The 27557-nt window shown below is 40.6% G+C and overlaps 1 protein-coding gene across 11 annotated transcripts in view; it reads right to left on the bottom strand.

Annotated features, from left to right (window-relative positions):
* Positions 1-27557, bottom strand: part of tanc2b (tetratricopeptide repeat, ankyrin repeat and coiled-coil containing 2b) — a 195687-nt gene that overhangs the window by 55441 nt on the left and 112689 nt on the right. For 7 of the 11 annotated variants that reach the window (XM_088069805.1, XM_088069810.1, XM_088069806.1 and 4 more), the window contains 2 exons: positions 15955-16071; positions 6937-7085 (listed from right to left, as the gene is read on the bottom strand). In XM_088069805.1, coding sequence (XP_087925931.1) covers positions 6937-7085; positions 15955-16071 — 266 coding nt within the window. Of the gene's footprint in view, positions 1-6936; positions 7086-7367; positions 7540-15208; positions 15478-15954; positions 16072-27557 lie in introns of those variants that run through there. The other 4 variants (XM_088069809.1, XM_088069814.1, XM_088069815.1 and 1 more) reach the window with 3 other exon arrangements.

Genomic DNA, 27557 nt, shown 5'->3' with positions numbered 1-27557 from the left:
CCATAATGTCTGTGCTGGAACACCTGACACACATTTAGCATCTGTCTCTTTTTGTTTGCAGTGTACTACAGCTGTCTACTGTCAAAAATTAATAATATAACCCTCTAAACACAACCACACATGTCCCAGTTGGAACATGATGTGGAAACAGGAGAAATTAACGACGACTGCAACCAAAATGATATGTGTCCCTGATGTTAGCATGTAGCTACATGCATATTATAAGCATACTTGCAGCCAAGAAGTGACAGTAACAGAAAATGACTGACCTTTAACCCCAAAAAATTGCCAATAAATGCTCCTTAACACAATGGGACATGTTACAGCAGGAATATGATCCAAAATCAGCAAAATTTAACAACAAAAGCAGCCAAGATTACATGTTTCTCTGACGTTAGCATCAAGCTACATGCACATTAGCAGTGTGCTTGCAACAGAGTAATGACTGTAACAGAGAATAGCTACATTTTACTGTGAAAAATCACCAATAACCACAACCAGACATGTTCCAACAGGAATATTATCTGAAATCTGTGAGAAGAAAACAATATTAACAACCAAGAGTACATGTTTCTCCAATATACGCATGCAGCTGCATGATGTTAGCAGTATAGTTGAAGTCGGGAAATAACTGAAACGGAGAATAGCAAAACTTTTCACTGTAAAAAATCACCAATAAAAGCCTCAAACTGGACAACTTCAAGCAGGCATATGATCAGTACTCAGGGAGAATAAAAAAACAAATAAGGAATGTAATGACTTAGATGGCCATAAGAAATGCAACACACTATAACTCTACACTTTAAAGTAAGAAAAACTGTTGGAAACAGCAAAAAAACGAGAATTTTGCTAACAGGGATTACTTCTAGATACATTTACTTCATTATTTGAAATCTTGGCCACGTTTTATCTTTCATTGCAACACTAAATATGAGACACAAAAAATGGAAAAGCACAACAGGTTCCCTTTAAGAGTTCTGAAATGTTGGTTTAAGACATTTAGATACCAATTAAGGCATTATTTTGAGATGAATGACTGAATGAGTTTAAAGACTTTTTAAGGATCCAAGGATCCCTGCTAGAGGAGAGCATATCTTACCCTCACTGACAGACCTATTTTCATGCACATTCACTTCCATGACGACAATTAAGTAAAAAAAGAAAAGTTGAAACTAAAATCCCACACACACAGACTGAATACATATTTTCTTTGCAGTCCTGGCATTGTTTTGGCACCCTGCAGTGACCCTCTTCTGCGTCGGCTCAGGTTAGGAGACAAGAGACCACAGGGGACAAAAAACACTGTGCTGCGTCTAATCTGCTGTTGCGAACACCCACAGATGCACTCTCACACTAATACACATACCTAAAAGATATACGCATGCAGCATCCACAGATCTGCAGAGGCGCAAGAAAAGCAGGATCCCAAATTGATTAAGTATCAGACACTGAAACACGTAACGGTGTTGCAGATGAGTTCAGGTCAACACTGGGGTAAACACAGAGAGGTGAAGTGGTGCTCAAGGCTAAATCTAGTTTGTTTAATCTGCAGGAGGAAGACTGAAGGGACAGTACACACACCCACGCACGTATTCAGTCGAGAGTAGGGGGCTGCAACTGTTATTTTCATTATTGATTAATCTGTCAATTATCTGCTGAAAGGCTCCTCAGGCTACAGCTCAGATGATAGATCAGGGGGTCAATTAATCAGAAGGTCTGTGGTTTGATCCTCTTGTTAAAGAGTCCTTAAGAAAGACACTGATCCCCAGTTGCTCCCAAAAGCCAACGCAGCACAACTCTACCGCCAATTCTGTGTGTGGGCGGGTAAATGAGGCACATTATAATGCTTTGGCACAACAAGAACTAATTAACAGCAGTCCATTTACTGTTATTCTTGTGTTAAACTCTGATAAATGAATTAATTATTTCGTCTTCAACTTGTTTATTTTGTCTGACCAACAGTCCAAAATCCAAATATAGTTAATTTACTGCACATCAGAGAAAACTGAGAATCTGAAAGCAATTTGTTTAACATTTATTTAACATTTTTGCTCAAAAAATGACATCTGTAAGCTTTCAGAAAACATATACAAATGCAGATTAAATGAATGTAGAGTATGGACACAAGGCTCAATCCTTATGCGTATCTAATGTTTAGCATAAATGAGTCAGACGAGTTTATAGACATATGGACTATGCCATGCGCTAGATGAAAAATAATTACAAAGACAGTATTTTCTGTTTCTGAAATAATGCTGACAATGTTAAAGGAACTCTGGGAGGAGCAGCTACTGTCGCAATATAGTAAGAAGGGATCTAAATAAAAGACATCAAGTCAGTGAATCACCCAAATGATTAGAATCCATCCTCTGGGGAACATGAATGTCGGAACCACATTTCATGACAGTCCAACCGACAGTTATTGAGACATTTAACTTAAAACCACAAAGGTCAATGTCAAGTTAGCACAAGAGGAAAAGCCAGAGGATCATCAAAGCCATTAAAATTCATCCTCTGGGGACTATGAGTGTCTTTGAAAACTTATATAACAATTCATTCAATCCAATACAACACCTCAACATTATTATAATTATTTTTATTTTTCATCATTATTATAATACTGATTGTAGTAGTTATTTGCCTCTCTTAAAAATAAAAAAAAGGGGGGGCTGTGCAAAATTTAAATATTTCGAATTTCGAATTCGAATGTCCACGTTGTAATTGAAACTTCAAACATTTCATTACATATAGTTGAATTAACACCTCTTGGAAACAACCAAAATTGGCCTTTATAAACATTGTAAAGGTAGAAACTGAGGCAGAGCTGTTGTACTGGACTGGAGTGCAGTGGTTTAGTGGTTGAATTATAAACTGTCAATCACAACACATGGCCTCTAGCCTCTGCTAGGTGTGTGTTGGTGTGTGTGTGTGTGTGTGTGTGTGACGGGATCGCTAAAGTGTCATGTTTACAGGAGCTTGACCCCAAAGCGAGCAAACAAACACAAACACACAGCGACACTACAGCTCTAACCGCTCAGCTAACGAACCTCGCCTTGTGCAGGCGTGACCTGAAAAGTCGCACGAGGATTGGATTGAACTTGGGAGCACTGCGCCTATTCATGGAGCTCCAGCACAAGAGTATGAAAGGCAATTAGCTGCGCTCGCTCTGCGAGTTAAGGTCACCTTGTTCCATCAGCTGGTGAGGACTTGCAGCAGAGACACCAGCTATTGTAGGAATTCAGCCATGTCAAATGAAAGATGGAGGATTGGTGTTTTACAAAAAAAAGTAAAGTAAACCATCACCCCACACTCATATGTCCCTGGCTGCATTTTAAATAACCTCAGTATAAAAAAAGGTGACCAACTTTGTCATTACGGAGGCACTGATTCTGAAAATATGGGCCAATATCAATTTGGCTTATAGCCAAATCTGATGTTTTTTTGGTTGTTTTTGTTGTCATTTATTCTCCCTTTTGTGCCCGAGAGACAAGGAACTCTTCTCTATATATATTAAAAATTTTAAAAGTGAACTGTATAAAACTAACTTTGCACAAATTCAACCATACTGATTTATGAAACAACCTTTAATATAACCCTTTTCACATTAAAAACATCTTCTTAAAAAACTGCTTCAAAAGCCTTTGTACTATAACTTATTCAAGGGCGTCAGAAAGACACAGATAATGGAGGGTGAGTGTCATGTCATCTGCAGATATCCCAATGGCAGTCATCAAAGCGAATATCAGCCAATACCAACGTTCAGACAATTAATCGGTGCATCCCAATTGGTTGAAATAACAAATATTAAGACATACTTTGAGCTTCACTGGTGCAGCACATGGATGTATTAAGAAAGGGTGAATACAGCAATAGAGGGCCACGCTCATTTCTATTAGAGCTGCTCATTGGCGCATGAAGCAAACAAAGCTCTTTTTCCAGGTACAGAATACCCGGATCTAAAAGCCCATGACTGACTTCCAGTTTAGCATTTGGCTCGCTCAAATGGCAGTCTAAAGAATTTAATCTTGCGGCTTTTAGACTTTCCAAATGTTATTGACCTGTATGGCTTAAATCTAGATAGTGAAATTAGACGTTTTGCGGGGGTTTTGACACTCACAAAAAATAACCACTGATTTACAGAGGTCTCTTTCCCGATGCAAGTCCGTAAAAGTCTTCAGGGCCCGTTTGCATCACGTGACGGACCCGGAAGGTGCAATTCCACTTTTGGCCACTATGTAAAATTTGCATCAGAGCCTGGCGCACTTCATCCTGCAAATATCCAGATACATGTGTGAACCTACTGTAATACTGTGATGTGTGCTCTTCAAGAAAAGCCACAAAATCCCAATCAAATCAGAAAAATTATAACAAAAGCCCATTCTCTAATCTGCTAATAAACATTGTCTGGAGGCAATTGTTGTCATCTTTTTGGTGGTTAATGAATCAAACAAGCTGCAATCTGGAGAACAGTATTTGGGGCAGATATCTAAAATAATAAGTTTGTACTGTGTGCACGATGCAGCAGGGTGCTAGTGTGAGTCACGTCTCTAAAAAGAGCCGCTTGAATAAACCTCTCTCAATTTATACACCCCCACTGCTACAGCAGTGCTCACATCAAGCACAGGCAGTCCATCAGTCTAATCGCTTATCCACACTGCTTTAGTGCAAACCCATACCTAGGCCCGCTTTGAATGCTTCAGCAACAGGTTCGTCCCCCTTTTCCCCCTCCCCTTCTCTTTCGATTTCTGCTGCCACTGTTTTCTTCCCTCGGTTTGGAAAATTCAAACCTGTCAAATCAGGTTTAGGTAGAGAAACGAGGGCATCTGCTGCAGAGCTTAGAGCAGGCCCGTTGTGCCAAGAGCTGTTTGTTGCACAATTGCCAAATTCACAAATTGAAAGGTTACGATGCAGCAGAGAAATCTTGAACCTGCTGCATGTCAACTCAAGAAACTTGCTTTCAATAAGAAAAGTTTAAAGCATGCTGGGAAAAAAATACTAAAGAGTATTTGTTATATAAAAATCTAATTAGACGGGGAGATAGTATCTGGTGCTTGATGGAGAGGCACTGATACGTTCTGAATCTGTGGTGTCTGAGGGCAATTTAGAGGGACGTCTTTTGATCTGGCTGCCCTCACATCCAAAGATCTGTCAAAACCGCATGTGAACACGGATATTATGAAGATAAATGTCAAAACAGATCGAAATTAGATGAGTGCGTGTTTGTTCAAGTTCCAAAGCATGATCTCTCACGATAGAAATGTGTCAAATTCAACTAAACAAGACAATGAGATTAGGATAAACCACAATAATAGCATGAAGGGTGATAAAAAAAAAACTAAACTGAAGCATATTTTTTGGTGCCAATCGTTCATCTTACACAACCCCAGACAAGGATTCCCGTGTATTGAGAGTGAATCTGGTGACATAAAGAGATTCGAATGCAATGTTGTGAGAAAAAACACTTTCTGTCATTCAGTCTGAAGATTTTTGTCGAATAAAGTGAAGCTCCTTGACAAGAAAAATAGAGTTGTAACTTTTCGAAGAAATCCAGACAAAAAGGAGTCTCTCAAGCACATCCTCAAAGCAGACTTGGTTATAAAAACCTAGATCAGGTCAAAACCTAGTATATGGCTGGACTGTGTTCCCCCACAATGTTAACAGCTGGCTAGTTAGCCAGTTAACTTGCTATTTCAACCATGCTACTGATGTTACAATAGTTATAGAAATTACTCAACTCATCTGATGATGGCGACGTGCTTTCACAGCTGTGACAAAAGCAGTGGATTAAGGATTAAGTATGCAATTTTAATCATAACGTCAGGTACTGGCTTGCTAATTCCACCATGCCTTTATGCTAACTTTACAGTGGTTGAAAAAAAATGAATCAAACATACTATCTCTCATCTGATAATAGCAATGTTCTTTCCTACAGTGTGACAAGAGTGTGCTGAAGCATTAAATTATCAAATTTTACTCATGTAACTTCAGTGTCTTGCTGGTTAGGCACCTAGCTTGCTAATTCCAATGTTCCTTCACGTAGAAAAATCAAACAAAGTTGTCATTCAGCTGACGATTGCAATGTGTTTTCCAACACGGTGATAAGTGTTTGGATGAAGCATTAAGTTGTTTAATTTTACTCACGTAGTTGTTAGCTAATGACATTGAACAAAAGTAATTGTTTGACAAAATACAAATGTAGGTTGACATTTAAGTTGCTTTGCTAGCAGCAGACACACACAAGCCTGTGGTGCCGTAATTACATTACCAGGCTCTTTAGCAACACTCAAACAATAACTTGGCGACAACAAAGCTGGTCACTGTTTTGCGTTGTTGCTCTAAATGTGAACACAGTGCATAAAATACAGTAATACAGGACCGTAATGAGTCCTAAAACCTGGACTGTGGTTAACACAAGCTTAAGAGACTTTCACATTTTGTTCTACGACATAAAATGCATTGATTGCTAACAAGTGGCTAAATGAGACTACAGAACGTAATTGTGCTGAATTGCGCTGAACACGGCTTTATAACCTTGTAGCGATGGTGACGTGACCATAGTGTAGTTCGTGTGAGCCTAGCTTCTTACTTCTGTCGATGACATTTAGGCTCTAAAAATCCTGAAAGTGGTGTTCATTTGTGAAGATTTTCTTAGTGAACATAAAATGTAAGTATCATAGATGCTTGTTTACTGCAGAGCTCATTTTCTGCAATAATCCAAAATCCAATGGAAAAATCCCATAGGCTTGTGATGGAGAAGCTAGAGGGATGCTAACTTCTGCATCTGCCTACAGAAAAACATCATCCTCTACAGGACTGTCAGCGCTGATTCATTGTATAGAGCAAATGCCAATAAACACTAACACTCACGTCATCAGTCAGTGGTGTAACTTATTACTCACTCTCTCCAGCCAAAAAGCTTAATAATGAGACCCTTACCTGTCTTGCCTCGGGTTCCTCCATGCTGTACTGGGTACCGGCTGGCCCCTCGCTCACTTTGTCTCCCAGAAGGAAACCCAGGCGCGTCATCAATGTGTTGGCTGCCTCATCCACCGACGGAGGGGGGCCCAGCTCCTGGCTTGACTCCCCTGCAGAGGCAGAGAGATGGGAGGAGGTGGAGGAGAGGGGGTGAGGAAGACATTGCGGGGGAGAGAGAGAGAGAGAGAGAGAGAGAGAGAGAACAAATGTGTGTCAGTGGTGGGTAGAAACAGAACAGCAGCTTGTTCTTACACACAGAAAAACATCCTTTAAAAGACTTCACGTCCGCCACCTCTTTACCTGGAAACACACCTCGCTTTGCATAAACCACAGCAGCGATACCCGGATACACACAGCAGCTGCGCTCAAGACAACGACATGAAACACCCTACCTGAGTTTCCCCCAGAGCTGAGCATTACTGGCACATTCCACCACAGCTGGACATCTTTGTTGTCTCCTTACATAAACTCAAAAATCCACTCAGCCACAACAAAAAGACCTTTCCACAATGACTCGCAAAAGCCTCTCACTCTGACGACAGCTCCTTCCTTCCGCACCGCTCATCACCACTGCAGCTCATGTGACGCAATGAGATACGCCCTTTACCTGTGTGTGTGAGTGTGTGTGTGTGTGTGTGTGTGAGTGTGAGAGCGACTGTGTGTGCCTTTTCAAAACAAAGTGGGTGTGTATCCACCTCCTTATCCTGTTTACACAGCTCCAAAAAGAGAAAAGAAAACACAAGCCTGCGTGATGATCAGATGATCAAAAACCACAAACACACACACACACACACACACACACACACACACACACACACACACACACACACACACACACACACACACACACACACACACACACATAAACACACTCTGAGGGATTTCAGTTGCCAACTTTGCAACACAACCCGAGAAAAAATCCCTTAATGACCTCATCTTGTCGCCCTGTTGCCTGGTTACTCTCCACCCATAACAAGCCCTCGTTGGCGGTGTCATATTTTTTAATAATACCTGGCTATCATGCCCGAGAGGTGCCTACTATATCATTTTCAATTCACTATATTTACTGGAGTGTCACTCTCAGAGCTGAAGCCTTCACTAATTACTCAGCCGGCTGGTTGTAGAAAACTAGTGGCTGAATACTAGCAGCTGTAATTGGACATATAAGCCGGAGAATTGGCCCAGACATTAATGACATTGAAGCCAACAGCATGAGATAGCCGGTGTTTAAATAAACAGCAGTGAGACAGAGTGGCAGGGCCAGTTTCTTCTCTTTTCTCCTCTGCTTGCTCGTTTTCCTGCAGGGCAGGTCGGACCAGAATGGCAGGTATCTACACCGAGTCCTGACTGACGACCATTAGAAAGTCCCAGCCGCCACGCCACCTCTCTGGAGACAGACAGCTCGTCTAAAAAGCCCGTGGCCTCTCACTCGTCTGTTCAAAGACTTACAGACAGATAGGCAATCTAAAGCCCGGGCTCCCCCTCTCCATTCGCTCATGGACCGACAGGCAGGGCACTGTCAGGATCCTCATTAGACTGACTCTAAGTCACTCTGAGCAAGTGAGAAAGACTGACACCTTCTGAGGGAAAGAAAAAAAACCTCTGAGGCACAATATACCACAATAAAGAAACACTACAGATAACCTAAATGCTTCAAATCTTAGATCATTGTCAATATAATACCCAAATCACGTTTAAAATGCTCTGTATTTGTTCATGTAGGCAATGGCATTACCCCCCAAAAATCACAAATAGTAATCCAACTAGGGATATTGACAGTTAACTGTTAATCGATTAACTAACTGGATGTTTTTTGGCAGTTGCACAAGTTGGTCTATTGATTAATGTTGCTAGTCTCAGTTTACTCTTAGCCTGCATTTATATGATGTATGATGAAAAATTGATTTTTTGCATGAATTACTAAAAAAGTTTCTTGCCATTGACCAAACATTGACTTTTTCCCGCCATGTTTATGCATTTATAAGAATTTTTGTGTTTCGTTACCTTAGAGTGAGATGTTATATCTTATACCTTTATGATGTCAAGTTGGCAACTTATTATAAAACAAAATTGTTATCAATATTAATATACTACCATGGCATGCTTTTAAGTTTGCTCGCTACAGCTAACAGGTGCATATATTAAAATGTTCAACTACTAAAAGTTAATGATAGATACTAAGTACAACATAACAAAATAGCCTATTTAATTTTTTATCGTCAATTGTTGACACTGTGTCCATGCTTTCTGTCATTTCTGCTGACCTTTTTTCTTAAAAATTAACCCCTTAATTACCAGTTAATGGATGATAGGCTCTTGAAAGAAAGCGACATCCCCAATGCCAACATTATTCATTATGAACCAACATATAGATTATTATTCGTTATTCTCAGACAAGGATATGGAAACTTTAGTGATAGTTTTGCAAGTCCAACTTGCTCTTATATACGTCAGTTTTCAGCAGTCCAGCACCACTGAAACTCCAGCACTTTGACCACATATGACAGGCTTAGATACGCCATTAAGATGCCAAAAAAGTCAAGCACCTGGAATAGAAAACTGGCAAATTTACAGAGAGTTCGGCAAATCACCTGAAAACTGTTGCTTAGCTGTCTTGCAAATATTATTTTTTTTAGCTTTTTTGGATAATGTAACCTCAACCTGCTAACATGCTAATGCATGCTGTCATTTTATAAATCTCTCTGAAGCTTTGATGCCCAAAGACTGGTATCCTGGACAGCCCGCAAAAACACACACGATAATGAGGTAATCACAGCACACATTAGGTCCAAAACACCTAATTACCCATGAGCCTTGATGAGATAGATATAGCGGCTCAGTAATTCAGATGGATACACTTTATATGGAGCAGAATACATTTAAGAGGGCCTCCAAGGTCACCGAATCCCAGAGCATCCCTTGAGGAGGAGCGCTGAACGCAGTAATGGAGACGATGTAGGTAGATGGAATTACGCTTCCACCTCCTTCTAGCTAATATCACCGAGGGATGACTGAGCCATCAGGAGGAGAAAATTGCAGGCGAACAAAAGCACAAAATATCAGCTGGCTTGTTATATATATATTCTGCATGTGTTGTCTGCAGAGTCTGGACATGAAGGCAGTGAAGGCTTCCCAGTTGACAGACTGGTAGTAGTAAGCAGTGAATACATTAGCACTGATTAGTCAACTGCTCCTGGGGGGTTTGCGGCCGTGACCGTGATCAAACAGGGGCTCTGTCTGTCTCTCTCTGCCTCTGTGTCCTTTTCACTCATCTCTTTGTTTACCTCTCTCACTCTGTCTGTAGCTGTTTTAGTTCCCGTCTTTTCATTTTTTTAGCTTCTTACAATGGCATCTCTGTCGCAGCCAGCTGTTGGACAACCCTGTGTAGGGGCGAGCAGTCTGTGCTTCGTTTGATGTGGGAGCAAAATCTCTAATGTGGACGCCGGAGCCCACAGTAACTCCCTAGAACTAAACATAGACCATTGTATCCTTACACACTCCAAAAAAAGCCTCCGATGCCCACAAACACACGGCTAAGACCCCGTGGTTAGAGCAACTACTATCATGGAGCTGTCAAATAAAATCAAAATCTTAAAACAAACAAAAAACAACAAAAAAAACCCCCACACGCTACATAGCACTTTGACATAAATATTTTTTTTAACCCTTTAAGGTCCTCACTAAAAAGTGATGTAAATTTTTCCTCTTTGTATTTTTTTTTGTCCTCGGCACTATAATAATAAAAATCAACCATCAAATCAGACACATTATTACATATATATATATATAAATATATATATATATATATACACACACACAAACATATTTTATTATATATTATGTTATTAAATAGAGGTCTCTTGTTTAATATTATTATATCTCTGTATATATATATATATATATATATATATATATATGTGTGTGTGTGTGTGACCATTAAATCAGCAGTATTACCAGCATTTCCACATATTTATTCTTGATATTTACCATTACAGTGCTATGAACATTTTAGAAATAGTGAAAAATCATATTGATATATTTTTTTCATCAAATATATTATAAAACAACATTAATATAAGGTATTAACAACAGTGAATATTCATCCTTTTTGTATTTTTCAAAAATTATCAATCAATCAAATCAATTATCTAGCATCACTACCTTTACAATAAAAGACAATTCAACCATTTGGATGAGCATGGCTGTAGATGGTAAAAAAATCTTACTTACAAAATTATTAAAGTTTATGTGTGTGTGTGTGTGTATATATATATATATATATACTACTACTATACACAATGGTAGAAATTAGGTTGAGGCAAATCCAAGAGATTTCTCATTTGGATAAAGTGACTCAAAAAGTGCTCTATCTATGTATGCATTGATTTTTTTGTCTTTATAGCTAATTTTGTTCTTAAAATACAGATTATGACAATCATACATTGCACCTCTAAATCATTTCAAAGCTTCATGATACCATGACGATCACAACTCTCGCCTAAAGAGGAACTTCTCATCACGATGAGACAACAAGATCTTAAATGATAACATTTACATATGGAACAAAACACATAAAACACATCTCCTTTTTCTCTAAACCAATCCCCCCCCCACCTCAACACACATACATATATATATATAAAACACACACACTCCTCTCCATTGGATTCCTGAGCTGAGAGGGAGACAGATGGTTGCCATAGCAACTATCTTTGCGCACAGCTAGGAATGTGTTTCTGTGCAAACGCATCTGTTTCTCCCTGGCCGTCCACAGATCTGCCCTCACGCACAGAGAGAGAGAGAGAGGAGAGAGGGAAGCATGTGTGCTGCAGGCGGGGGACTGGACAGGACAGGGAGATGGTATTAATAGGCCCCGGCTGCAGGTAAGATAGCACATACCATGTGGTGGCTCTTATTTCACCTACACCTGGGCTCACCACCAGAGGCCACAGAGAGCAATACTTATTTGCAAACAATGACCAAGCATGTTTTTAGAGAGATAGATGCAGGGCTCAAAGGAAATGAGACATATGTGGATTAAAATGTGACAATGAATATGCAGAATAACTGTTAACAGCTACAGAAGATGGAAAATAAGGTAGATTCACACCTGTTTTAGAAAACATGATTAACATCGAACATACAGGCAGAGATAGGTATGCACAGGCGAGCACATCATCCAGAAACCAGCGACTCATCAAGAGATCAGAGGAGTGAATTTCACATTCCTCGTGTGCACATAGCTGATCTTATCTATGCAACAACATTTGGAGGTTTGTACATGAAAGCATGTTTGGGGGATTCTGGGTTAGGAGAGGGTGATATGATGATATACATAGGGCACGTTTACTCCATGAGACCATCATCACTTTACTATGTTGTTTTACAAGCCCTGTAACATTTTGGGGTATTTTTACCCTCTGCTGGAAATGATAAAATCCCTTCTTTATGATCATATCTGGAATTTATCTGATTTTTTGCCATGTCTGAACTTGGATCACAAGTGCACACAACCACCGAGAAACATTGTGATGCGATCACACAAACCACTTGCCACGGTGGTCAGGGATGCATTTGACCATATGGTTTATCTTTTGTAGTGTAAATGCTAAGTCATCCCAATGTCACCAACAAGGATGTGACAGGAAATTACATCATCAGTGCCGGGTGTGGTGCTTGTTTCGGTGTAAGTGCGTGAACGCTCTGACTTGCCTATTCTACGACAAGTTGAACCAAGTGTTGCATGACTGTTCTTTGTTCTTTCCTATGGAGAGAGACATGTTGGATTCTGCTGACAGCATCATCTCCAGATGTACTGACACAACAGTTACTGACGTGACCGGAAGTGTGGACGTACAGTCATAACTGTGCGCGGAGCCCTTGGACTTTCTAGTGGAAGTGAGTGGCTAACTTTTTTTTTGGCCATGGCTTGTAGGCTATAGCGCAAGTCCCCTGCTGGAGCTCAGCCTGCCAATTACTGTCAATCAAACACAGATATCGATCAATATTCCTAATATTTCCCCTAAGACTGGCTTTCTGTTTTTCTTTCTTCCTTTCTGTCTATATTAAAACTATGCAAAATAAATTAGAAAAAAATGACTGCAAAAAGACGTGGTTTCAGGACTTAAAGTCAACTTTCTTTCTTTCCAATGTTTTTTCTTACTCTGTCTTTTTCTTTCTTTCCATCTCTCTCTGTCCATCTTTTTCTGTTCCTTTTACTTTTTCTTACTCCCATTCTTTCTTTCTAACTTTTTTCTCATTTTCTCCTTCTGTTCTCTTTTCTCTTTCTCGTCTGCCTTTCTGTGTATTTTTCGTCTTTCCTTCTTTTTTCTGACTCCCATTCTTTCTTTCAGTATTAAAAAAAATATGCACAATACATTTTATTGTGTAAGAGAAGTACAGTGGCTGAAATGAAAATTAAAATGCCTGTGGCCATATCAACAGCTAATGCTGGGTTCGTCCATTCTGGGCTATTGTAAAACAACATGGCATACTCTGTGGAAAAGACTCATTTCATATGAAGATATAACATCTCACTTTAAGGTAACGAAACACAATATTTCTTATTTTTGGGAAAATATAAACTAATGACAACATAGTTATGAGTATGAAATACAACATTTGCGAATAGATGCCCCAAAGTCCTACGCACTGGACCTTTAAGTCAACTACAAAAGGATAGTGTGATATCCACAGCTCTCACACCTAGTCTGGGAAGTTACTGTAAGAAGGTTGAGCTCCAACATCATTAGAGAAGCTTCCACTGTGATGATATAAGGAGGAAGGCTGCTGGTGAAATTTTACAAGCTATCTCACAAAATATTCACAAACCATATTTACAACACCACAAACCGCCTTTGTTCGCCGTAAAAATCAGCTGATACCTGACTTCCTTTCCAGAAGCACTAGACAGAGCCAGCAGCTGAGCGCTGACTGGCATGTGATCAGATGTTTAAGTCACAGCCCTGCTGCTGCTCATGCCAGGGAGCCCTTGTTAAGAGCTAAGGTGTCCATCTGTCCACCTGGGAGGTGTGAGTCCTCAACCCAGAAAACTCATCTCATCCCTCCTGCTTCCTCTCCAGCTCGAGTTGTTATTGCACACACAGGATTCCTGGTTTTAATCAACTGTTTTTCTTGCCTCAATGGCGCCTGAGATTACCATTTCAACCCTGAAATGTCACATCTGCAGCAGCTCATCACAACTGATGGGTTATTCCACAGTCTATTTCACAGGATTGATGCAAAATAAAGCCGGGGACAGCAGTTTTTCCACCCATGTGATTCAACAGCAGGCATATCCTAACTTCCTGCAACCCTGTATCTCAGATGAGGACATAACGTTTTGGGTTTGCTGCACATTAAACTTAATTTGCTTGACTGAGACCTAATGTTCATGGACACTTTTTTTGTGCCATGAAGTGGTAGCAAAAGCACTCTTTCTGCAGACAAAAAGGACATTCCTAGCTTGGACAACAAAGCAAGGAAAATGCCTACAAAACAAAAAAAGTCACAAAACAAAAAAATGACATGGCTTTTGGATATGTTGTATAATTTGCAATTTTGCTTTTGCCCAGCCATGTTCAGGCACTGAAATGAACAGTTTTAGGCTTGAACTGTGAACTCTGACCTGTAGAGTTACAAATGATTGAACAAATGTTGCATTGTTTGCAATTTGGTTGTGCATACATAAGTTACCAGAGCTCATAAAAAAAACATCAAAATATTGCTTATTTATTAAAAAATAGTGTCAGTGGAGGGTCTCCCACACTCCCCAACAGAGGTCTTAGCTATGCCACTAATGTTCTAAAATACTAAAAATGTCCTGAAATTGTAGAAATGTTCCAAAATCCTAAGAATGTCATTAAATCCGAGAAATGTTGTAAATTCTGAGAAATGTCCCAAAATCCTAGAAACGTCCTAAAGTCTAAGAAATGTCCTGAATTCCTAAAAACAAGCTGAAATTTGAGAGATGTCCTAAAATCCTAGAAATACCTTACAATCAGAATCATGTCCTAAGATTGGAGAAATGTCATAATATCTAAATAATGTCCTTAAATCTTACAAATGTTCTAAAACCCTAAAATAAGTATGGGGCTTTTGTGACTGGCCCCTAGCCCCTTGTAAAAGTGGCCCCCAAGCAAAGCAAGTTGTGTATCCCTGTACTACATACTATTTAGACTTATAAGAAGCACTATAAAAACTACACTCTAGTTTCTAGAAACAGATCACCTACTTAGAGCTCCCATTGAACAGAGACTCAGCAGAAGAGGCTGGCACACGGAGAACGCTGGTAGCACTCTGTCGACCATTTTCTCCCCTGAGTTACACCAGTTAAGCCCCGAAACCTCCCACCACTATTTCTCTCACGTCTTCATCCAACCCTGAGGTGTCGCAGCATCGTCCCGCTCTGTTACAAAGTCCTTACAGCCACCAGAGGTCGAGCCAACAAGACAGGTCAGGAAGCTAACGCTGCACTTCTCAGTGGCAACAGGAAGAGGAGAGGCAAGATGAGAAAGCAGATATACCAGAACCAAATCTCAGCGGAGCGCTATCCTCGAGTGACCCGCTTTACTGCGTGAGGAGGGGAGAGACAAGGGGGGAGGTTTAACAGGGATAGATGGAAAAGGGGGGTAGAGGGAAATCTGGACTGTCCGCAGGATTACCGCGCCACCACCGACTGTGAAGTTAAACAGACAAACTAAACAAGCTCTGAGAAGCAGAGCAGAGTGAGGAGGCAGCGAGGGAGGATTAGAGCGACAGAGAGGGAGGAGGCAATGAGGATGGACACTGTGGGCACCGGCAAAGCTATTTCATTAATGACCTTAGCAATGCTTTACAGCAGCAGCAGCAGCAGCAGCAGCAGGAAGAATAACCAGCAAAAATGTTCTCCCAATCTCTGTGTCTCTCTACTGCATTCACAGACAGGAACCAACATGCAGAAACGACGAAATGAGGGATGAGCTGGCCAAAAAAACTTACCAGGGCAGTATGTGTCCAGGTCTGGATTCTTGGCAGTGGTGGAGGTGTGTGTAGGGGAGCCAAGCTCTGATTGTGGAATGCGAGGGCTCTCCACAAACTTTGCTTTCCGCAGAGGGGCTGGGAGCAGAAAGCATACACACACATAGAGAAAGGGAGACAAACATGTACACACACAGATCAGGGAGATGGAAGAAAGAGAGGAGTGACAGGGACAGGACAGAGAGGGAGGAAGGAGGAAGACAGAGAACTTATGAACTTGAAGCACACTGATAAAATGAAAACATCCTGAAGGCTTTCTAAGGCAGCTTTGGGTTGAGAACAGCTAGTGAATGAGTAAACAAGCAGCACGGGCGATCAGGTAGTGCACCGATACAGCAGCAGAACCTCAACCAACCAATGACATGTGAAAACATCCCCATGTATAAGCCCAAACTTCACTCACAACACTCACAAAACAACATGGACAATTTGTGATAAGCTAAATTAAGACGTTCACCAAGTGGCAACATCTGGAGCTGAAAAACGAAGCCAAAATGGAAAACCGTAGTTCCTCTAATGGTCACTAAGGGCTGGCTCCATTAGCGAGTCAATCCCCAGAGACACCCATGATAAATGCCCAACTTCAAAGCTAAAATAAACATGTTTACCGCCTGGTACGAAAAAAAGCATGATCACATTTAATAATAGCTGTAAATGCCACATGTTAACTAAGCTTGCAGCTAGCATTATCTCCGCCTTCTCATCCAAACATGGTCACTCCTGCCTCCACAAAAAATATCAAACATGGCGATACAAGTGTTGAACAACATCATGGAAAAAGCCTTGTTTGTAACACCAGTGATCGTCCGACCAATGAGAATTTGGTCAGACAAAAGTATAACGACCAAAGAATAAACCACACAGAAATTTACAGCCCTGTACATCATCTATGGCTACATCCATTATTTTTATACAGACTATGATGTTCACCATCTTAGTTTAGCATGTGCACATGCTAACATTTGCTAACAAGCACTGAACACAAAAGTACAGCTGAGGCTGATGGGACTGTAATTCATTTTGCAAGTAATTGGGCAGAAATCAAAGTACTGGACAAAATAAATTAAATCTGATGATGGCACTACATGAAAAGTGAAGGGATCATTTAAGTGATTACAAATTAGGTGGAGAAAAAATGTGCGCAGCAAATTTCAACCCATCCAATAGTTATCGAGACATTTCACTCAAAATCACGAGTGAAAAGTCAGTGGATCCCAAAAAGTTGATCCGCTCTCTGTGACTGTGCAGAAATATCACCTTGTACAGGCCTTCATTTCACTCGCAACAGTCACAAAACAACGAGAACCTTTTAGCTGGAAAGATGGATTGTGAAAGAAAAAAAAAAGGAAAAAAAATTGTTGTGTCTATTTGTCCAGAGTCATAATCACACCAAATGCGACTCAGATCCATTTTTGGAATGTTCTCGCGCCTGACTCGAGCACAAAGTCTGAGACATCAAACGACAAGAAATTCAGAGAGGGAGAGAGAGAGAGGGAGCGGTGAAAGCCGGGGGTGGTGGTTGTGACACGATTTTTTTTCCTTGGTTCTCGGTCACGGCACAGGGATTGCATGCACTGTTACCCAGACCAGCTTATGGCATCATGAGTGCATACATTGTGGCAGCAGCAGCAGGTCTACCAGGCACAAGAATTCACAACAATTCTGTACAAAGATTACACGAAGAAAAAAAAGCCAGACAAAAGTTAACCATCAATTCAGCGGCGTTCTTTACTCAACTTTACGAGGATGATGCTGTAAAGTCACTCAGTGTGTCGTTTCGCCACGGCAATTATAACGCTTCCATGCCACTTTGTTTGCCTTTTTGACATTTAACACAAAAATGCCAAACTTGCTTGCAATTTCCTCTTTAGAACTTGAAAATAACTACCAGACAAAAGGGTGAAAAAAAATCTATAATTTCAGATAGATATGACCTCTAAAGCTCACACACAGCTGATATAAGGACATATTTCTAAGCATCTTTTCCTTGACTCTAATTATAGTCTTCACTGTGACAGAGTTGGCCCAACTGTGCAAAGAAATTCAGCAAATATCAACTAAATTCTGAGCAAGGCTCATTTGTTCAACCTATTGTTTTTTCTATTTTTTTTTAAGCGTAATTTGTTCTTAATCTGGTTAAATGAGGGTTTAAAAAGCATATGTACTGTACGCTGCAAACCATTCTTATCATGGGTGAGTGCACATGTCCAAAGCTATCCGGAGCAACAACACTGTGCTGAACCAGAGTGAGGTGAGCAGGAAGTCACGAGCAGCAGCTGAAGCATATATTAAAGGAACGGCTTGACGCTTTTGTTCAGGGTTCGTGTTACAGTGAATGCCAGTATAATGCACGTGTGTGTAATGGGTGGAGCGTTGAGCTGTCTGTCTATTTACTGTATGTCTTAAGACGGACAGCAGTAGTACAGACTTTGGTGAATGCAAATACATAATAAAATATATGCACAGTATAACAGAAAAGTTTTTATTTTTACAATCTCCATCTTTATAAAATCTACATACGAGCAGATGCTGTCCACTCTCTTCAGCCTAATGTCTTCAAAATGCCAACCTTACAGGAACTAATGCAGCTCTTCTTCAAGCTTAGTGACAATGACTCTTTTTTTCAAATGGTAATCTAATGGGTCTTAAAGGGCTTTACAACATATATCAGTGGTTGGATTTCTCAAACCATAAAGGAGCATGTAATCCTTCATTTTATCTGAATGAGACTGAGAGTCCGCAGCCATGCTGGCAGCTCTGTGAGGCTGTACTTACTGTATGCTGCGTTTCATTTACCTCGAAAGTCGGAGTAAGGAGCTGGGAAAGATGTCACACCCGAGCTGAACGCGTTCCAGGACACATCAGAAAATCAAGATGTTGTTACCATTACCACCTCTGGCCAGGTTAACCATTTTGTAAATACAAACACCGTAGCAACATTTCCACAGATTAAAGTTGGACAGGACTGTGTGTATGACTGTTCTGATGAGTCACAAGTAGGACAGAAGTGCAAATAAATAGTATATTACTACAACTTTGTCTACTGTTGATGCATGGAGCAGCCATCTTGGATATGACATATCGAAGTTTTGAGGAAGATTCTGAGGTTAGTGATGTACTTTCCGAATCAGGAATCCGCCTTCAGGATCCAGTAGAAATTCTGGCATCCAGTGCAAATGGAGCACACCAACAGACACTGGTCTGAGCTAAATGTTCAAGTCACCTGCTAACATGCCTAAAATGTCAAGACTTTGGACACAGCCTTAACTAAACTAAGGCTACTCCTATATTACACTCTAAGATGCTATTTAGTATAGGCTAAAACAGTAAGTGAGATTTTTTTAGTATTTCCGAAACCTTTGTATGTGACCACCATACGTGAACTGCATGCTATTTTAGACGCAGTACTACAGCAAGCAAATGCTGTACACTAGGACAGCACAAATATCTCGCAATACAATGCTGAAAACCACAAGTGCAACGCCTCATAACTGAAAAAACACACACCAGGGAGGAATCTATTAGCGCCACAATATGTAACTGAGGGCTGAAACACCAACAAAATGCTATCATGCTAGTTATCAGCATGTTAAAGGATAATTTTGGCAACTTATGTCTAACAGAGACAAGCTTATTTGCTGTCTTTATTTGTATCTGGATGAGATAGTTTTAACATTCTACACCTTGATTGTTATTCATTTATTTAGTTATCTCACCTTGATTATATATCACTATGTGTTTCATCTATTGCCTCTGCACAGTACTTTGCTTGGCTTGAGGATGCATTTATTTATTTACTGTGCTTTTTTCACACAGTTTCAGTTTCTGGTTCAGTGCGGTAGGAGTGTCTTTGTCTTCACTTAAGCTGAGGACTTTCTGTATTTCTGTCTTTGTTGCTAATGTTGTCCTTCATGATTTGTGTCTTGATGCCTGCTGTACATCACATTTCCTTCAGGATAATAATAAAAGTTTCAACCTCTACACCTTGTCTGGACAATGAGCAAAATATTTGCTGCTAAGTGTCAGGATCCCACAACGTGCCCAATTTCTCTGCTGATCCCTCATTTCTGTATCCATTTTCCTAAAAGTTTCGTTTTTTAGCCTCAGCAGCTTATAAAAACTTAGTTGTGGGTTCTTTACACTGTTGGTAATGCAACAGTATGCATGTAATGCAATCACACAGAAGCTTTCAGCCATTTTTGGGTTTTTTGCTAGCAGACGTAAATGTCAAGGAGGTACCTTCACACAATATCATTATTTCATGGGTATGGTATATTTTATAGGTATTTGGGCATAAACCAAAGTCAGTCAGTCAGTCATTTTCTGTAACCGCTTGTCCTCGTAAGGGTCGCGGGGGGGCTGGAGCCAATCCCAGCTGTCATCGGGCGGAAGGCGGGGTACACCCTGGACAGTCCGCCAGACTATCGCAGGGCCGACACATATAGACGAACAACCATACCTAAGGGCAATTTAGAGTCACCAATTAACCTGAGCTGCATGTCTTTGGACTGTGGGAGGAAGCCGGAGACCCCGGAGAGAACCCACGCGGACACGGGGAGAACATGCAAACTCCACACAGAAGGGCCCCCGCCCGGACCGAACCCCGTTCCAACCGGGATTTGAACCAGGGACCCTCTTGCTGTGAGGCAACAGTGCTAACCACAAAGCCACCGTGCCGCCCCATAAACCAAAGTTTTGGACAAAAACATTTTAACTTGTTGATGGTGCTGCGTTAAAAGGGATTTAACTGATTACAAATTATCCTTAGGTGGATAAGAATGGGTGTAACGAATTCCATGGCAATCCATCCAATAGCAACTAAGACATTTCGTTCATAATCAACCTCATGGTGGCGGTCGAGGAAAAAATCAGAGGACCAGAAAAGTTGATCGGTGCTCTTTGGAGCGCGAACGTTTAAATTTCATGTCAATCTATCCAGGACCAAAGTGGTGAACTGCTCCACTAACCAGCCGACATTGCCATCCCGATAGCCACACCACCAGCACGGCTAAAAATACTGATCCCAGATCTTGGTGGAAAGTGGTTTTCAACAGACAGTGACGATATACTGATAATAATGGGATAAAGATGCTACATTCACAAGAAATCATTCAAAAACACCCTTTTTTTGCACCAAAAACTAAACACTTGTTCCTCATCACATGGACTAACTTTCCACCAATTCACTGCAATCTGTTGTCAAGCTTTGAGATATTCTGCTCGCTCACAAACACACAGTCAAACAAACAAAAACAAAATCTCCTTGGCAGAGGGAATAAAGAGCTCCTTCAGAGCTGTGAGTATGTGAGTAAAGTAGATGCGTTCCCTCGTCTAACACACACACACACACACACACAGAGTGTTAATACTGTGTTGGTATGGTCTGCAGAGGACCCTGCTGATTGACCACATCTAGGAAAAGAGCCAGCACAGATGCCACAGTGAGAAACTACAACTGACAGCCAGGAGGAAGAAGAAGGCACCAGAGTTACCCACGACTGGATCGGCTGCCATCAACGAAACTCTCACAGAGAGGTACGTGATGTTTTCTGCCTGATAAACAACTCAAACATCATTTTATAAATTAGTTATATCTATTTTGGCCAATATTTTACAAGTTAATTAATTCAGCTACAATGAATCCTAAATAGGTGTGATTTTTTTTGTCTTGTTTGACATTATCTGGCACTGAGGTTATTGAAATTACATGGATAAAAAAAAATCAAAACTGAAAAATATAGCCAACATCTAAGTGCCAAAAACGGCAGTTCCTCGAATGGCCACTTGAGGCTGTCTCCAAAAGCAAGTCAATCCCCACAGACTCGCATGTTAAAATGCCAATATGTGGCATTTTGCTGATTATCTGTATCAGCTTTTTATTTTAATGCTTGTGGATAAAATTAATTCATGAAAAAGTGTGCATATTACACTCAATCAGCACCAGGGAAGATAGTCTGCAATACATGCAAAGACAGTGTCAGCGTGGGGGGAACTTTTACTTTGTAAAACCTTGGAGCTAGTTTTTTTTAACTTTAATTTTCACTGAATGAAAATGCATATCGGTCCCAAATATTGGTCATCTGTCTCATTAAGAACTAATAATCGGTATCGTCTCTGAAAAACCAATCACTAATGTCAACTGTAGATGGGTGAATTTGTATACAACTCAAATGTTATTAGGAGTCACAGTTATGCATAATTAAAGGCATGGGAGTCTACAAGTCAGAATCTTGTCTAACTGGTCAGATCCACCACTTGCTCGACAGCTCTACCCTGTCAATCCAAATTTGGTCACTTCTAGCTCCAAAAATATGAGATGGCTTCGAAAGAGGCCCTGAGGAACAACACCACACTTTGAAGCCAATATGACATAGTGGCCAAACCATGTAAACACAACTCATATGTCGCTATGGAGCCCAAAATTACTTACATAATGAATGAGGTGTAGGTAAAATCAATGAAAACATTTTTTTTAACATCACAACCACCGCAAAATGACTCGTTTCACTATCGGTATTTGATCCATTTAGTCCCATAACATTTGGAAAGTCTAGAAGAGCCACACCTTTAAATGATTTTTTAAAGTTTATGGAGGGCTAAATAGGAAGGTAGTCGCTCAGCTGGCAAAGTCTGTAGTGCACATGCTGTCTATAGTGCACATGCTATCTGTGGTGCACATGCTGTATGCACTCAGTGATGCGGAAGATCAGGGTACATTCTCCATGGGACGTTGAACTTTTTTGGCTTCATGCACCAGTGAGCCACTTTCACAGGAATGAACACGGCCTTACCTCCAAAGCTGTATCCAGTTCTCTTTGTACAGCCATGTATCAAAACCAAAGTCCACAAAACAGTGGGTGACATCATGGTGGCTACGGCCATTATTTTTAAACAGCCTATGGTCAAACACAGTGTATCAGGTTTAAACTATAATTATTAAACCATACTTTTTGTTTGGATATGCCTATTTTCCTTGAAAAGAGTCACTCTTCTTTCAAAGCAAATGTCATTCATTCCAAGATCATCACTGGTTCATTCACACTGGATCCTCATCTCTTCATCTGAAGGACAACAAGACGAAAAAGCAGGCATATTGTATATCAGTGGATGTCAATGGGAATCAGTAAAGGGCCCTTGACCTTCAGTAAAAAAGAAGATTCAAGTTTTTTTGGTGTGTTTCTATCCTTTTTTCCTACCTATGCACAGAAAAATCCAGGGCACACCACCATTAACAAGACATAAGTAAAAATTTCAGACATATTCAACAATGTTTCTTTATATTGTTGCTTTTCTCACAAGTCTTGAAAAGTTCACAGAGTGAAGTGACAGTTGGATGGGCAGTTTTTTTATGTAAAAAGGAAGATTTCGGGATTCCTCTTTCAAACCACCATCCTGCTTCATTTCGATAAGCTGCTCTTGCACCTGCAGTGACGAGCTTGCAACAGCTTGTAACAAGCTACAAGGCAACTGTGATGGACTGAGCTTTCACGTGCCGTCTGTCTGCAAGAACATCCGCAACAATTTCCTCATATTTACATTTCAACAGTTTTTAAAATCTGCTACAGTACACCTGTAAAACTCCAGCATGCTGCTGAACACCAGTTGACAATAACTGTGCTCAGAGAGACTAAAAGCATTTTTATTTCCCCCCCAGAATCAGTTTCTGGATAAATTACGGTGAATGGGAGATTACCATTTCTTTTGCTTTTTGTCTCCCTGATCTCACCTCCATAAAATGGCGAAGTGAGACTCTGTCTATTGGAGTAAATCCCCCTCTATAGCAGCGGCTCCAGGAGACTAAATCCCGGGGACTTCTCTCCTGCGGCTCTGTTGTCAGTGTGTGCCAGGCTGAGGATGGGTGACAGTGTGATGGATGGCAGCAGGCAAATCCACTCCTCTAATGAGCTTATGAATAAATATCTCTAGTCTGTGTGTGCAGATGCACGTGGCCGTGAAATAGATATTTGTTACATTCTCCGGATGTGAGGGTGTGAATATGAATATGCATGTGGCATGTATGTACATGTGAGATTAGAGTGAGTACGGGGAGGGGATGCAGAAGAGGGAGAGATCGGAGACAATGGACAAAACATAGAAAAAGAAGCTGATCTCTATTCCCAAGATCGTCAGCGAATACACACAGCCTTTGGTGGAATCGTCAACAAAAAAGAAAGTCAATATTGTGATTCAAATTCACGTTTGCGGGGCGTTGTGCATATGAAAGAGGAGTGCTTCTTTTTAACACGACGGTCCCCACAGACTCAACCTGGGTTTGCAACAAACAAGATCTGAATATGAATCGGAGGCTCTAATATGCGACGCACAGCTTCTCATTTGCTGCAGATAAACGAACGATAAGAGAGGGGATGGTTCTGTGGCGAGTCTGAACCACAGCGTCTCAATTACATACGACCTCAGGCACCCACTCAGACAAAGACACGGGCGCCCACACGTAACATACATGCAGAACAATACTGCGGGTGAGGACATACATCGCCCAGCTGTCTGCAACCCAAGCAGAGCTCTACACAAGCCGAGCATGCGGCCCTGGTCACTATGGCAACAGCAGAGTGCAGGAAAACGGCAAGTCCTGTCCACCTTTTTTTCCCTAGGTTGTGGTTGTAACGCCGAGAGATTTCACAGACACTAAAAGCTTCAAGGTCCCAACACGTTGCTCAAATGTAATCACACGACCTGTTTGTATTGACGGCTGCAGGGTCTTCCCCTCGTCACCTCCATTCAAGGAATTCAGCGTGAAAAGATGCAAGCTGCTGCAACTCTGAGCCTTTGTGATGCGGCGATCCTCGTCTGTGGCGCCGCAGAAAGAGCTGAAGTGGCCCTTTATCAAGTTGCTTTACAAACATGAGGACTAAAAACGGGGTTCTATGTATGTTTATTGCCCTGGAGGGCTTTGTGAATATGGTTAAAGCATATTGAAGCTGCACTTTATGCCCCAAAAAACACATTATTTTGACAGATATTGTGAATGCAATATAAGTCTCAATTTTAGTGGCAATGGTCATTTTTGCATCAAAGTGATGATGTGATTTTAGCGTTGGTCTGCTGCTGTTTGCTTAAATCTGGAATTTGATTTGTAGGCCTTGGCATCTTTTCAGCACCACAATGCTTCATTTCTTATTCACCCGAAAGTCACACAACAACGCAAGAAAAAACGACATTATCAAAATCAGTGTTTCTGTCCATCGAGGCTGGTGGCTGTGGACGGGAGCAGCAGCACAACAATTTTTAGCGCACTAAAAGAAAAGAGTGCATATAGGCCCGCTTCCGCTACAGGAACTAGTTTTAACGAGGTTTCTTCTGTTGGTACATGTCTCAACCGCAGGAACCGCCCCTGTAAGACAATATTCGAGAACTTTTACAGGGACAAAACAAGTTCCTGCCTCGGGGTAGGTACTTCAGTGCGGCCCAGAAAAACTGCAAGCGCCATTGTTAATGATGTGCTTCTGTGAAGTCTGAATAATCAGAATGACGAATTTCTCAGTGGGAAAATTCACATGAACATGTTGGAAAAACTCGGTAACTCATGGTAAACATGGTGGGCAAAAGTCAATATTTGGTCAATGATAAGAAACTTTTTTATTAATTCATGTATGTGAACAGCCATCAACCTCACGTTAAAACGCTCTCAGCATTAAAATGCGACCCATCTTCTCCGTAGCTTCCATGTTTTTCCCACTTTAATACCTCAAAGCATGTAAACACAACGAAGACGGACTTCCAAAATCGGAAACTCCGACATTCTGACATCACATAAACGCAATATAAAACCCAGCAGAAGAAGCACGATTATGTCAACCCCAGAGTCCAGTGGGTCCCACCAGGGTCCTACACTGCATTGGAGACACAAAGGCTGAGAGGACCGGCTACACAGACATTCCTGTAAATGTATATCTACATCTATATATATCTGTATCAAATTAAGTGTACCCTGAATTTAGAATATTTTCACTGCTTCAGCTCACTGTCAGACAGCTCGTGATGGGGCAGTGAAGTTGTTTTATCGCCCTCTTTAATACAGACACAGTCATTTTTAGCTCGCAGCACATGGGAGTTTCTGGCCGACCTGCTGCCTTGATTGTCTAGCAAGTTTATGTTATTGAGTGACTTTCAGAACGGAACTAACGTGGCATCAATAGGATTATGTGGGCTTATACGTAGAGACCAAATCGTGCAGAAAGTGCCAGGTCACGTGGGAAAACGCTTTTCTAGAGCTTTGGGAAATAGCATTTTCACGCTAAAACATTCTTACTTTGACGAAAAAAGACTGTAATTTTTGGATTTGAATACTTAAGGGACACTACTGGAAAGCTACAGAATTATATAAAAACCTAAAAAATAACAATATAAAATAATAGAGCCACCCTTTAAGGATATTATAATATGCAATGAACAAAAATGCACTCAATAGATTTATTTCTCTACACTTTCTGTGGACACAAATTTGTGAAAAAAATTTCACAGATATATATATATTGAGTGTACAAAAATGGTCTCAGATTTTAAACTTATTGTGAAAAATGAGAGTTCAAAAAAGTTGAATTTCTTGTTCAGTGCATATAATCATATGACTTACATATAAAATCAAAGTCAAACTGATTTTGAACTTTGTTTTACTCTGCTATGCGTCAAATTAGACAAAACTCTAAATACTACAATAGGAATGTGTAGAAATTAACATACTATAAGCATATTTTCAAGTGCAACTCACAGCAATGATACATCGATATTATCACCTATTCATATTCTTATTGTAAATGTTAAATCTGAATGCCTTTTTTCAGCTCATCATACAAATTTTCATCCAATTTAACAATTTTTTATGTGATTATTTATTTGATATCTCAGAAAAGGTTAAGTGCGATGCTTTTAATGCTGATCTATTAGACAGCAGAGAGGATTGTCAAGACAAAAGAAATGTAATAAAAATGTGCCAGTACGTGTTTAAATTTAATAATGTTTCCTCTGGGTTTCATTTCCTTGCAAAGGGAAACTCCACTGAGGCTACATTAGTTGCCACTAGCATAACACTGACCAAAATGTCGACTGTCAAGCTGCATTGTGGGTAATGTTTTGACAGGTTTTGACACTAAAGGAGAATGGGATGAAATAAAAAAAATAAAAAAAGACGATATCTCTGTTTATGTTAATGAAGAGAAATGCTAAATCGGTGTTCTCTTTTAATACATTATACATAAAGTGAAACACAGATGTGGCTGATAATTAATGTGTGCTTGATACCGAGGGCTTCAGACGTGCTGTTTTACATTAATTTCACCAGTCTTAATGTATGGCCCCGAGGCCTGTTCCCAGTGTGCACGCAGTAATGCGGCTCAGCGACCACGGGTGATTTTGTCTCGTTGACTTGTTGAACAAAACAATGCAGACCAGATGTTGCTGTGCAACACAGCGAGCCGCTCAGTCGCAGTCTCGAAAAAAACAGAGGCTGCTGACAGTCGGCAGCAAGTGCAAGTCCATTAGCCAGACTGCCTCTCCCTCTTTTATGTTTGTGTGCGAGTGTGTCTGCACGCACGCACATGTGTATC

This window comes from Plectropomus leopardus, chromosome 19 (assembly GCF_026936395.1).
Source record: "Plectropomus leopardus strain MGB_pleo_1.0 chromosome 19, ASM2693639v1, whole genome shotgun sequence".
In the NCBI taxonomy this organism is placed as follows: domain Eukaryota; kingdom Metazoa; phylum Chordata; class Actinopteri; order Perciformes; family Serranidae; genus Plectropomus; species Plectropomus leopardus.
Note: the sequence above shows the minus strand (reverse complement) of the source record. Positions and strands in the feature narration are given on the sequence as shown.